Genomic DNA, 13,506 nt, shown 5'->3' with positions numbered 1-13,506 from the left:
ACCTGTGCTCCAAAAGCTGCAAACAGAAGCCCCTCCCACTTCCAAACTAGCTTAATTAGGAAATCAGCCTGTTAATTGATTACCAGAACTATAAAACTGCTGTAAGTAATGCTGGTATAAAAGGGTCAAGAACATTAGAGGGTCTTTGTAGGAGTTGAAGGTAAGTGGTGCTATTTATTGTATTTTCATTTTCTTAGTCTTTCCTTTATTTCTTGTATTCTGAGAAAAGAGGCTTTTAGTCTCTTAAAGAAGACTTTCTTTCTAGGCTGATTATAGAGCCCCTTTACAATAAGTGTAGGAACTGTTTAACATGCATTCAGAACAAAGATGGGTTTGGAGCCCAAACAGACATCCCCTTTTCTGGCCTACCCTAGTCCTCAGGAAGGAGCTGAAGTCAGCTCCTGGCTGAGCTGGGCGTGAAGGTTATTGTGTATGGGATTAAAAGTAAGGTGAGAGCTGCCCCACAATCTTTCCCATCCTAGCCAGAGCCTGGTTTTGGTACTTTCTTAATAAGGGGACCCAATTCTAATTAGGGTTAGTGGCTCTCTGCCTTTAGGAGCAAGGATAAAATGGCTCTATCCCCTGTACAAAGCTAAGAGTAGTAATATACAGGCTGAGGTCAAATAAATATAACTTCAGGAAGATTCCACAATGACCTCTGAGCAACTAACAGGCTATGGTGGAACTGTTCTTACTCTAAAAGACAGTCACAGGCTGGATGGCCTCCTATGTATCCTGGATCCTTTCCAGCTCCTTGAAATTCTGAAACAGGATTTTGCTAAGAGTAGTCCTGCTACTGTAACTCTGTAATCTATTTGTGAACAGTAACTCATTTATCCTGACAGGGTCATCCTGATCTCTCTGTAAGCCAGACAGCTGTTGGATTCTGCACCATGATGTCTACCCAGAGGCACAGTACTGGCATTCTGACCAGAAAGGAAATCCCGGAAAATGCGTTCTTGGCCAGGTCCTCCAGCCATAGCTGTTCTTCACCTGTTGTGAGTTATTACATGGACTCTAGCAGTGCTTCCAAACCTGACACCTGGGAGCTTCCCATGGACTTGGACAACACAGCAAGTGGCAGCTCTCTGTGTGTTGTCAAGCAGGTGGAGTCTCTGAGCAGCGGTGTGAAGGCTGAGCTGCACAGCCTGACCCAGGGCATCTCTGACCTCAGCCTTGTCTGCCTCTGCAAGGCTCACCACAGCCAGGCCACCTTCGAGCTGTCTGCTTTGCCCTGCGAGCACCCCAGCAGAGACAGCTGCCTGATGAACGTGGTGTCACAGAACACCTCGACACCTTGCAAGAAAGACAAGCACTCCAAACCCCTGGAGAACCTGCTCTTCAAGAGCTCTGAGCTGGCCGGAGACATCTCAGCCCTTGGGAAAGTGCCAGCAGCAGGGTGGGACATCTCAGCAATCAAATCTGTTATGGATGCCAGCACATCCCTCGATGTGAGCACTGAGGAGTTATGGGTACTGGGATGCTCCAAACCAGACACATCATCCCTGGAGACCCCTGTGGCGACTCCTCTGGCTTGGCCTAGTGCCTTCAAGAAGCACCCCGTGCTGATGCACAGGTCTGCCCCCCAGGAGAGCCAGCTGAGCGACCCTGATGCTGTCGCTGTGTTTGTGCACCAGGCTCTGTGATGCTGCTGCTGCCCTGGCTGCAGCTGGAGCTGCTGAGTGCTTGCTGCTTCCTGGGAGGAGCAGGGACCCACGCTGCAGCACAGAAAACGGAGCCAGCAGCTGCGACAAGCTAAATCTGACCACCTGCGGTGACCGAGTGCCACCGCTGGTGGGGGATGTTTGGGCTGGTGATGGCTCCTCCTCCTCCCCCGATCCCTCTCTTTTGCATTGGCACAATAAAGATATAAACGTCTCTCTGTGGTGGTCTCTGACTCTTGCTGACCCCCCTGAACACCCAGGGCCGGCCTTCGGTACAGCCTCAGGGGGCTCGGGACCCTCCGAGGCGGCTGTGCCCGCCCCCGTTACCTGGCGGCGGAGCCGGGACACGGAACGCGGCCGCAGCCCCGGGGCCATGGCTGCGGGAGCGCCCGGGGCCGCGGGTCCCTCTCCTGGCGCAGCGGGAAAGCACAGCCTGGCAGCGGCCAGGCCAGGGCACCCCCGGCCTGCTGCAGGGTGTCACTGCTCGTACTGGCCGCGGGGCTCCAGCACCTGCCACCGCGCAGGGGAGATTTCCTCTGCCACCTTCAATCCCTGTCCCGAGGGAAGGAAAGGAGCCCGGACCACCACACCCACCCGCTGGAGATATCACACTACTTTTAGATCTCACCCCATTCCCACAATCCTGATTTTCCTCTCCTGCCTCTCTTTACAGCAAAGAATAGGAGGAGGACTTGTGAAAACCACTTATCAGGACATTTATGGTTTGCTGAAAAATCAATGTACTGTCCCTTTCTTCTTTTAGGGGCAGATTAACAAGTAACAAATCATGTTGCTGAGAGGACAGAGAAAAAAGGGAAAGCAGCAAGAGCTGCTTGTAACCAACTTGTGTGAATCATAGCAGTAATTTTGTTAATATTATAAACTCCCTTGCTAGCTCCATGCCTAACCTGGCCTTGCCTCACCTCTGGAAAGCACTCACCTACTTGTACTCCTTTGAAATTCCACTAGCCAGCCATAAATTTTACATGTCTCACACTCACAAGACTAAAGTGTTTCTGGTTACAAAATTTAAATACTTCCAGAGGGCCAAAGGGACAGCTTTGAAAGAGAAGTGAGCTACATGTATTTCACACTAGTAAAATAACATCCATTCTGTGAAAAAAGTGTTCTTTGGCTGTCAGAGGCCTCAGAGACACCCAGAAAACAGGGAGCTGCTTGTATCCCCTGTCTGCTCACATGGCTTTTTATAACACCAGGAACAGGTGACAAAACAACCCCAAAACAGGGCTGGGAAACAGAAAGTTATTTACAGTTTGGAGTATAAATCCCCAGATGAGTTCAAACCAGAGCTATAATTAGCAAGAGGAGCACTCAGGGGGTTGGTTCAGCTGCAATCTGTGCTGGCTGACTGATCAGCATTGATACTGCACAGGAGAAGAGACTAAGCTTGTTGTGTAAATCTGGAGCTGGAATGTACAAAGTGCTCTGGGTGACAAACACAACCACAGCCTTAAAGAACAGAAGAAATGAAAAATTTCCAACATGCTGTTGTGAAAAGAGAATGGCTGCAGTGGAGGAAGAGATACAAGCACTTCTTCTAATGTTGTATTAGCACATCTCAACTGGGCAGGAGCTTGGCAGGGGCTTTGGGGCACTTCCTTTAGAAAAACCTGTGCCAAGATGCTATGTGAAGCATGAAGAAATGTAAAATAAAAAAAGATATTTTGGGGGGATAAAAAGATGAACAGATTTTTTTGCAAAAAGCAGCTCTGATTTTAAAAACCAAGCAGAGGAAGGTAATGCACAGAAGTCGTGGAAGGCCTGAGTGGCATAAGAATTTAACAATTTGAGTGTCAGACTGACAGCCAAAAAAGGCTTTACAATGCAATTTCACCACGTTAATATAAAAAAAAGTCCTTGCAATAGAGGTGTGGTATTGATGATGTTGACAAATCTTTTCTCACCACTGATCTCCTTGGTTCTATTTTTGCTCTGCATTGAGTTTCAATATTTCACAGTCACTGAATTTAACCTGAATTTCCACTCCTGTGCATTACTGAACTCACTACCTCAAGGAGTGGGCTAGATATCAAATAACTGGAAGTAGAAATATGCCTGAGTTTCTGTGCAGTGTCAGTTTCTTAATAATGATCCATTAAATCTTAATGTTTTCATCCATGTGCTGTCCTCTAAGATTCTGTAGTTCCAGTCTGATATGAGGAAGTGATCTGCAACAATGTCATTATTGCTTATTTCAAATCCTCCCCTCCCTTGGAAGAAACATTTTCTTTCTACAGTAGCAAACTCACCTCTCCTCAGTTCACTTTGGCAGAGAGACAAAAGGAGGCTGCCTCAGGCTGATAAATGTATTTTCAGCAGCTCCTGTTAAAATTCTGACTGTTTTTTTGTCCTCAGTTCACAAACCAAAATAACAACCCTTCTCACAGTGCAATTAAGGATTTCATATACACCAGGAGAACCAACAGTAAGACAACTACAAGAAAATAAATGCTGGGCCCAGAAAGGACACAATACACATTTTCTTGGTATATTATTTTTTAATATATTAAAAAATTACAGTTTCAATAAAGAAGTAGAAAAATAAGAAATTCTTTGGAAGGTGCTTGTGAAATACAAGCAGTTCCCCAAAAGGCATTAATTATCCGAACTACTGCACATAAATGATCCAAGCATCCAGTGAACTACTGAGACAGTCCCAATCAATACACTGAAAAGAGAGGCTTTCAAAATGTAAAAATATACTTTCCCTAAAAGGTCTATCTCAAACTGGGAAAGCCAGATCTCAGGTACCATTCTGGAATCCAGCTTCACTTGGGTCAGTATCGTGTTCCTTAAGTGAAGGAAGAGGAGGGAAAAAAAAAAAAAAGAAAAAAGAGTTTTAACAACAGTGTAGAACTGTAAGATTTTTGGCTTAACTAGATAACATGTGAAATAGGCAATTCCTGTTAGCACAAACTGCTGCTCTGCCAATATGCTCCAAACACACTTTGAAGCATTGAATCTGCTATGCAGAATTCTTTCAGCACAGCTGTATTTCAGTGCAGCTCCTGAGGAACAATGCTGCTGTCACCTCTGCACTGCAGCACTGGCCAGAGCTGTGACCACTCCTGAGGACTCCCTGCTCTCACTCAGGCACCTGTTATGAACTGGATTTAGCTGCAATTATAAACTTGCATGTACTAATCCCCCAATTAAAATAAATGAGAGACTTAATAAATTGAGCACTACATGTTTTATGGAGATTAACAGTCATAAGTAGTCTGGATCACACTTCACTGTCTCATTTATAGCACAGCTAATGTCTTACATCACCTCGTGCCTGTGACAAGTGTCGCTGCTACAATGACACACCACCCTCACTGCTGCTACTACCAACTACTCACTTGCAATTGTTATTAAAAATACCTGATTCAGTTTCTTAAACTCGACCACTTGGAAGAAAACGTGCTCCAGGATATATTTGGCATCTTGTTTGTCCTTTGGGAGCTCGCTGGTCACTCCCAGGATATCGCCGCATTTCCGCACGTAGAACTCCAGGTCATCATCAGTGCCTAAAGGAGCACCCAGGGATGAAGGCAGGTGAGTATCACACATCTGGAACAGCTGGCCAAAAACTGCTCTGAATCTCCATTTGCTGCTGGCATCCTGGGAGGTTCAGCCCCATAACCAAGCTCAGTGAACTAGCCATGATGTATTCCTGCAGTGAGTATCTGCTCAGCTCCTTTAGGTGTTTAGAATTATCTTAACATTTTAACTTCAAAGAATAAAAAGGATGTGAAATTTATCAGCAAGAGTGCACAAAGCAATTTATGCACAATATAGGAAACAGCATGATAAAATAATAAAATGTCACATAACAGACAAAATATAATGTCATGGTACATAAAGTCATGCTATTAATTTCCAAAGCCTTTCAATTTCTTTGATCAGGATAAGAGCAGTAGATTTTCCCAAATGAGGTCCAGCTTTAAAATTAAATATAACAATTTTTCTCTAAAAAACTGGACTTTTGTTTTAAATGTGCAAACAATCTGCTCCACTTACATTTGTTTGTGATCTCTGCAAGACGTGCTTTCTCAGAGGAAAAAGTTTCATCCAAGTCAAACAGTTCCAGAGCAGGAGGAGGTAATTCTTTGAAAGCAGGTGGAAAAACCTTGAAAAGAAAAAGCAGCATGGTTGATTGACACATATTTTTCTTACTCTTTACACACCTCTAAAACAACAGTTTTGAACTTATATTAGACTTGAAGAAACCCTTTAAAAAGTCAAAAGCAACTCCAAAGCCACCATACAAAGGGGCATCATTTGAAAATTCCATTTTTATGTTGTAAAAATAACTGAATATTTGAAAAGAGCTTAGTCACATGTATGCCAGAATTATCACCCAGCATCACAACTAGACATTCTTATTTTCAGTTTCAGTTCTGCTCCATGAGACCCAGGTGATGGCTGAGAGCTGAGGAAGTAAATTGGCCCTAACAGCTCACCCTGAGAACATATTGACACAAATTCTGGTCAGAGTATGTTAGGTTTCATGCAGGCAGCATTTATGTTTTAAATTTGACTTGGGTTTTTAAAAAGTAGTGAATGACATACCACTTTCAGTTACACTCCTGCAGCTCTAAAGGATCCCAGTAACGATTTCTCAGTGGCCAGGGTAAAGAAGGATGGAACAATGATGACAAAATTCAAATACTCAGAGATTTCTGCCTTCTGAAGTGAGTTTGACACCCCCATAGCTCGTGTTGCTGCTGTCAGCCCAAACACTGCTGGTAAAAGTTTGATCAGCTCCTGCTGTAAAAGACCAGTGCTCCACTTTCTGCTTCCCCTGAGGATGTGGGAGATGGAGGCAGAGCAGGACAGACTGGCTCCTCCCTGGCAGAGCACTTCAGTACTTACACACTTTCTGAAAAACCACATTCTATTTTCACAGGGAAGGCTGGGCCAGCACCTCACAGGATTGGGAGCAGCTACTCAATCAAAGGCTTATCACACAAGGATTCTCTTCTAGTACCACACACTAGATTTTGAAGCTCTATTAATAAAATAGAAGTGTTTCCTAAAAGATGGTCCCTGCAATGTAGTCAACTCCTAAATGATTAATTATTACTACAGCACTTCTTTTACAAAACTATGGAAATGATACACAGAGGTTTTGCAGGAAACAAATGACATAGAGACTCATTAAGGTTGGAACAGACATCCAAAATTATCAAGCCCAACCTTCATGGAGAAGGGTCCTCCCTGTACTGCACAAGCAAGAAAATTACTCACAGCTGGCTGGAGGACAGGTAGTGGAGTCTCAAATTCAGGCTGAATGAGTTGGAGGGGTTCATGTTTCACATTCAGTTCTTCATAAGCTCTGCAGCACAGAAAAATTCAGAGTATGAGGAGAAAATGATACCACATCTATTTCCACTAGCAAACTACAGAGATGGATTTTTGTGAACACACCAGCATCAAAGTTTTGCATTGTAACAGCACCAAAAAAAACCCCAGAATGTCCATTTTATAAGGACCTCAGAGAACTACAGATCACTAATAAATAACTTCTACAGTGAGAAAATTAAAGTTGTGACAGAGGAAGACAATGATAGGTGGATATATAAGATGATTAAAAAAAATCACAGTTCAGTTGTACAATTGACTTTTAGCAGGACAAACATGGATGAAGAAAAAGTGATCCAGCATAAAACAAACAGAACTGGGATTTCAAAAAGGGTTGTAAGGAAGTCAATAATCAAGTTATTTTTAAAAAAAATATTTGTTATGGGGTCACAAGGGAGATCCTCTCATGCATTCACAACTAGTGAAAGTACAAGAAATACAGAGTAAGAAGAGTCCCCAGCAGAGTGGAGTTTCATGGAATCTGTGTTAAGCTGCCACTACTCAGTGTGCTCAGACATGATCTGAGTAACAGGGGAGTTATGATGGACAAAGCTGACAGTGACACAAACTGGTAAAACTGAGCAGATGATAAATCTCAAAATACAACTATTGGGAAATGCAAAGGTGATTGAAATGCAGCTTTAAGTAAATGCCAAGTAATTAAAAAGTGGAAAATGAGCAGCTCTCAGTTACCACTCCAGAAAGAGCCCAACTTCACTGCAGATAGTTCTCAAAATATCAGATCAACGAATCTCATGGAGTCAGAACAAAAAAAAAAAAGGAGAAAAGGCCAAAAACTACAGCTAAGACAAGAAGCAAGAGAAAACATCATTACCACACTGTACAAATCTATCTTCTGGTATCTATATTCAAAATGCTGCCTACAGCTCAGTCCTTCCTGCTCTTACAGAGACAGACTTAAGCACAAACAGAAAATGCAGAACACCAAATGGAATAAATAAATAAATAGTAAGAAAATTACAGCTGCTGACTTGATAACTGAAGGGAGGGCAGTTGTGTCCAGCTGATAAAGGGATGTATCAAAGAGCTTTGTGAAGTCTCTGGGGTTCTCATCTCCTTCCTGCAGGCAGACTCGCAGCTGCTCGGAGAGCGCGGCCGTGTCTGGCAGCACGGTGTAGTCTGAAATCTGGGCACAGACACACAGCCCTGTCAATTCAACAGCCAACCCATCCCATGGTCTCTTCCTACCTTTATCTCACCTAAAATGTCACTTAGAAATAATTCTTTCACTCTTTGCCAGGTATGGCCCTTTGCAGTGTAGCTCACTAGATCAGTAACTGTGCCAACTCTTCTCTCAGTGCAAAGCAACACAACACATGGATGTTTTATTTGGATTTCTGTTAATTCTTTAAAACTAAAACAGCCAGTTTACTAATCAACTGTTCAAAACTGTTGTTCTTTCATGTACACAGAGTATACAACTTTATCACATAAAGATATTTCCAATAAAAATAGCATTTGTATACAACTAAAACTGACATACAGAAAATCTGCCTTTCCTTCCTGCACATTCCTCTTGTCTGAGGGCTCAGAGTGAAGTGCAAACTCATTACACTGGAGCAGTCCACCTCATAAACATGGGCAAATTGGAAAGAGACTTTCACAAATTATATCTGATAATGAACAGCAATCTAAGGCTGAGTGGTACCATTAATTTTTACACCTGTCTACTCAACTCTAGACCATGAATAAAAGTTCTGCAACAACAGCAGCACACATCTTGCTGGTAACCACTGTGTGCTGAACACAAGCTGTGCCAAGACCAGTGCTGCCAGATCCCACTGCTCTTTACCTCCTTGTGATGGATCTCTCTTACCTCAGGGTCCTCCATATCCATCTGGTTTAAGTGGATATCTGATGTTGTGAGCCACTGGAAAAGCACATCCTAGGGAAGGGCAAAACTCAATTACTGTCAGGAAGATCCAAGTAATCTCATACTATTCTTAAATATTCATATTAAATCTATTAAAAAACATACCATGAAAAAGATTAAAAATAATACAACAAATCAAAGAATATCAGTTAGCATTGGCTTAGAATTCCCATACTGAATCCATTTCATAGCTGTCTTGCTCTAAAATGAAGCTAAGCCTGGAGTGCATTGCAAATGTTGTGAAGATCCAACAATGTGTTTTTAAAGGAAAAAAAAAAAAAAACAAAACAACTCCCAAAACCCTTCAACTTACCATGATCTTACCATTTTCTTCTTTATCTAAATACTGGTCATTGAACATGTGGGAAGATCCCAGTGCTGCCATCTTTCCCCCTTTACTCTATCAACAAAGAATACAATATAGCAAAAATTCCTTCAAATCACAGTTTTAGAGGCAATTGCATTGCATTACTTGTCCACATAGTAAAAAACTGTGTTAACTTGTTCACTTTCATCAACAATATCAATCCTGTGCTTGTAACTCTTTTACTACTAAATTTCTGAATTTATTTTATAAATTAACAGGGCTGGATGAGTAATACAACATATGAAAAATCTACTGGTTCCAAGGTGAGAGGCCTCGTGTTTAATTCAATATGCTGTACTTACAAAGCTAAGGATAATTTATTTAATAAATTATTACTAAAACAGTGGAAAAACCCACAAAACTTTAAAGAACTAAAGACATTCAGCAGTCAACCAAATCTCCTCTGAACCCCATGCAAAGAAATTTACCATAAAGTCAGGAGTCACTGGGTTCATCTGGAGTTTGCAGATGCATCAAAAACTGAGGTGGGTTTGTAAATCACCCCAAAAGATCCACTCACAATTTTTGTGTGGGGCAGGGGGAATGCAGAGAGTGCCCCAGGCAGCTCTTACCTCATGCTGATAGAAAGCCAGGATAGGCCTGTTGAGTGGGAAGCAGACAGACCCTGTGGATAGAATTGCCACTGCTGGCTTCATCACATTCAGTGTGGCTCCAAAAGGATAAACAAAGGTGAGAGCTCTGCAGGAAATACAGAAATTCCATAAGCACCTGCATGCACCAAGCAGGTGGGACAGATTCACAGAATTCACAGAACTCAAACTGAAATCCATAGACTAGACACAAAAAAGATCTGGTCATGGAAACAGCAATTCCTTTCCAAACCTATCCCTCCTGCTCCCTCAGAGGTTACCAAGCCCTACTAAACAGATTCTCCTTTCCAGATATATCCTAAGAAGCATAAGAACATAGGAAATTCATTAGAAAACCTCACTATAAGCACAGTGCTGCTAATCACAAACCTGCCAGTTCTGAGCTGTTCTACATATTTTCACATCAGTTTCCTCAGAGAAAACACTTACTGTGAGTCATGGCCCCTCCCATCTTCATCTGTTGTCTCAAGCACTGTTTTCTTTGCAGCTTCACTGATTCCCCTATGAGATATTGAAAAACAAACTTTACTGAAAACAATCCAGATTACAAGAGTTTACTGTGAAGAGTCACATATCCTAAATATTTACCTGTTCAAAACTCCATCTGAGATTAGTGCTTCTTTTGGGTGGTGGTACTTGTAATACACATTTCTTACTACAGCATCTTGAAAAAAAGAAAAAAATATAGAAATTTACATCTTAGCTGGTTAGTGTGTTAGATTTAGCAAAGAAAAATTAGTTTAGTTCTAGGATTTCCTGGGTGTTTGCTTCTAACACCACAAAGCTGGCATTTAGCTACCAAAAAAATTGAAATCAGCCTTCTCTACTGTTTCCTCTTGGACAGAATAGATTTAGGATAGGAATAGGTTTCCAACTTCAAATAAAAATACAAAAAGTTAAGCACATCACAATCTTCTGCAAAGCAAAAGAGACAAAAAGATGATCCAGCTAAAACAGCCTGTATCAACTTTTACAACCCTATTTTTTATACATCTCTCAAATATTTGATTCATTGAATCCTATTGGTGCAAAAAAGGGCATAGTTTAGAAAAGCCACTAAAGACCCCAAATATTTTATGTACACTTAGACACACTTGCCTTGGGTTGTTGGGGTTTTTTCCCACATTGGCAGCACAAAACTAATGAATAACATTTTATTGGTCTGCTAAAGAAATGTGCCACTTCTTATTCAAGGTGAGCATTAAGCCATTCAATTCTTTAAAAAGTGTGGTGAATGTTTTAAATTAATGGCTTTTTAATCAAGAAATTTCCCTAGAATTATTTTTTTAGTAAATTAAAACTATCAACTACAGCAAAGGAATGGAAATGGCAAAGTTGTCCATGTACTCTATCCATGGAAAGCCTTTGCTGTGCTCCAGTATTACCTTGCCATGTGCATGCAGATTTAAAGAAAAAATATCTTTAGATCAAAAGATATTTTGTGAGAAACATCTTCTTGGCTTGTATCCACAAAGGCTGAACCTGCTCTTTCAATTTTGCTGCAAACTGATGACTAAAGATAGCAGTGAGCCCCTTTACCATTATTGAAAATGATCCCATATTCTTCTAACAAAAAGTTAATATTTGTGCCATTCCGGGACTCTCCACCTTCTCTCAGCATCACCAGGATGGCTCCACCATCCTCCAGGAATTTCTTCAGAACACAGAACTAGAAATCAACAAAGATCCAGGAAACAAAACATATGTGAGAAGCTACACACAAAACTTCAGGAAGTTATACTGAGATGAAGGGAGAGAAATTATTTTGAGTGCTTGCATTTAATTCGATCCCTTAAGAAAAACATTCAAATTCCAATTTATATTAATTCATTTAAAGCAGCATTACAGCAAAGTCTCTTGTCTTGTTCTTTTCTACTTAAGTAAATTTTAAAACATAATTAACTTGAAAACAATTATTGACTTCTTACCTCATCAGCACTGAACTTTTCTCTTGGTCCTGCTGTAATCCACAATTTCACCCCGAACAGTCTCTCAGATGTGATCTCATCTTTTAAGCTATGAATCGATTAACAAAGACATGCATTATTCCTGGCTATAGTCCTGAACCACAACTTTTCCATTTTTATTTTTTTTTTATAAAGGACTTGCAATGAACACAAAGCAAAACACTTCAGTCACTTCGCATCCTTTTATCTGGGTTTAAAGCTGACAACTTGAGCAAAAATAATCCTTACAAATGTCAAGTATTAAATAGCAATGCTCCTCTGACAAGGCGCTGTGGCAGATCCAGAACTGCTGCACGCTGTCACAGCTGCTATTAAACTTTGCACCTGAGGAGCTTCCTATTATCTTTCTTTTTCTTCTTTTTGGCCTGGCCACATTTCACAGATTGGGATGAGCTGGAAGGGACCCCCTGGGATGATGGAGCCCAGCTCCTGTCCCTGCACAGACACCCCAAATCCCACCCTGAGCATCCCTGAGTGCTGTCCTGGAGCTCCTGGAGCTCTGGCAGCCTCGGGCTGTTCCCTGGGGAGCCTGGGCACTGCCAGCACCTCTGGGGAGAACCTTTCCCTGATCTCCTCTCCCATGCCGTGCCATTTTACAGCGCTCAGATAAACAGCACCACCTACAAAAACCCTGTTTTCTTTTTGTCCCAAACTCCAAATCGCGACAGACTCACAAATCTGTATGAGGAGCTTCACCCTTACCACTTACACTCCATCTCCCCCACAGGCGAGCTGTAGCTCCGAAGAACCACGCACAGCAGCCCACAGCAGATGAACAGGGCGCAATCAAGGCGAGAGAGCGGATCCATCCCCAAAGGCACCCGGGTACCAGCGCGGAGCACACGGCCCCGCCGGGGCCTCCCCGCGCCCACAGCCGCCCCTCACCTCTGCACCTTCCAGCTGCCGCGCAGCCGCTTCCGCAGGGCCTTGTAGCCGCCGGCCGGGGTGAAGCTCTCTCCCTTGGAGGCGTTGAACACTATGGCATTGCGCGGGCCGCTCTCCATAGGCGCCCCCGGAGGGCTGTGGGGAGCGCCGGGTCAGCGCCAGCGCTCCGGCCGCCCGCGGCTCCCCAGCGCGGCCCCGCCGTGCCGCCGTCACCACGCGCGCCCTAGCAACGCTCCCGCAGGACGCATGCGCGCCTGGTGTTCCCCACTCCCCCCCTCCGAGGGCAGAGGTCGCCGCAGTGGTTCGCTCCACTCTCCGCCGAGGAAAGGGGCGGGGCGATACCACTGTGGAAGGCGGGGGGGGGGGGGGTGATGGGGCGGGGACAGGGGTGCGCGCTGCCGCCCTCCCTCAGCGCGGGCTCTCGGCCTCAGTCCGCGCCCGGATGGGCCCGGTGCAGTCCAGGGGGCTCTGCACGTTTCTGGGGCTTTAATTTTGCTTGTGTCTAAATCTGCAGGTTCTTCCCTGTGAGGGTGGGGAGGCCTGGCACAGGGGACCCTGAGAAGCTGTGGCTACTCCGTCCCTGGAAGTCCAAGGCCAGTCTGGACAGGGCTTAGGGCAGCAGCTATCCTTACCCATAGCCTTTAAGATGCTCAACCCTTCCATGATTCTATGATCACCTTAAATTAGGGAATTCATCTTTAATTTAAACCCAGCAGAGTTAGTGATTTTCTGCATGCAGCCCCAGCAC

At 43.5% G+C, this 13,506-nt stretch overlaps 2 protein-coding genes across 2 annotated transcripts; one reads left to right on the top strand and one right to left on the bottom strand.

The window, feature by feature from the left end:
- The first annotated feature begins 893 nt into the window (after window positions 1-893).
- Window positions 894-1,646, top strand: LOC130261523 (uncharacterized). Its single transcript, XM_056507831.1, has one exon. It carries the CDS (start codon window positions 894-896, stop codon window positions 1,644-1,646), a length of 753 nt encoding a protein of 250 aa, XP_056363806.1.
- A 2,517-nt stretch (window positions 1,647-4,163) lies between these two features.
- On the bottom strand, window positions 4,164-13,048 carry IFT52 (intraflagellar transport 52). The gene is made up of 13 exons (XM_056507669.1): window positions 12,759-13,048; window positions 11,835-11,922; window positions 11,446-11,575; window positions 10,495-10,570; window positions 10,336-10,407; window positions 9,868-9,994; window positions 9,242-9,328; window positions 8,872-8,940; window positions 8,027-8,181; window positions 6,921-7,008; window positions 5,691-5,799; window positions 5,052-5,197; window positions 4,164-4,476 (listed from the first exon to the last, which is right to left on the bottom strand). Exons 1-13 carry the CDS (start codon window positions 12,875-12,877, stop codon window positions 4,429-4,431), a joined length of 1,314 nt encoding a protein of 437 aa, XP_056363644.1. The 5' UTR covers window positions 12,878-13,048; the 3' UTR covers window positions 4,164-4,428.
- Window positions 13,049-13,506: the final 458 nt, after the last annotated feature.

Source organism: Oenanthe melanoleuca, chromosome 20, assembly GCF_029582105.1.
Source record: "Oenanthe melanoleuca isolate GR-GAL-2019-014 chromosome 20, OMel1.0, whole genome shotgun sequence".
NCBI lineage: Eukaryota > Metazoa > Chordata > Aves > Passeriformes > Muscicapidae > Oenanthe > Oenanthe melanoleuca.
Note: the sequence above shows the minus strand (reverse complement) of the source record. Positions and strands in the feature narration are given on the sequence as shown.

Bases quoted from the DNA above. Each gene is read 5' to 3' on its own strand.
- LOC130261523 (XM_056507831.1), top strand. From the start codon at position 894: ATGATGTCTACCCAGAGGCACAGTACTGGCATTCTGACCAGAAAGGAA.
- IFT52 (XM_056507669.1), bottom strand. From the start codon at position 12,877: ATGGAGAGCGGCCCGCGCAATGCCATAGTGTTCAACGCCTCCAAGGGA. The intron at 10,571-11,445 runs GTAAAGGGGCTC...CTTTTTTTCAAG, and splicing joins TGGGATCATTTTCAATAATG to ATGCTGTAGTAAGAAATGTG. The intron at 5,800-6,920 runs GTGAGTAATTTT...TTTCTTTTCAAG, and splicing joins TACCTGTCCTCCAGCCAGCT to GTTTTTCCACCTGCTTTCAA.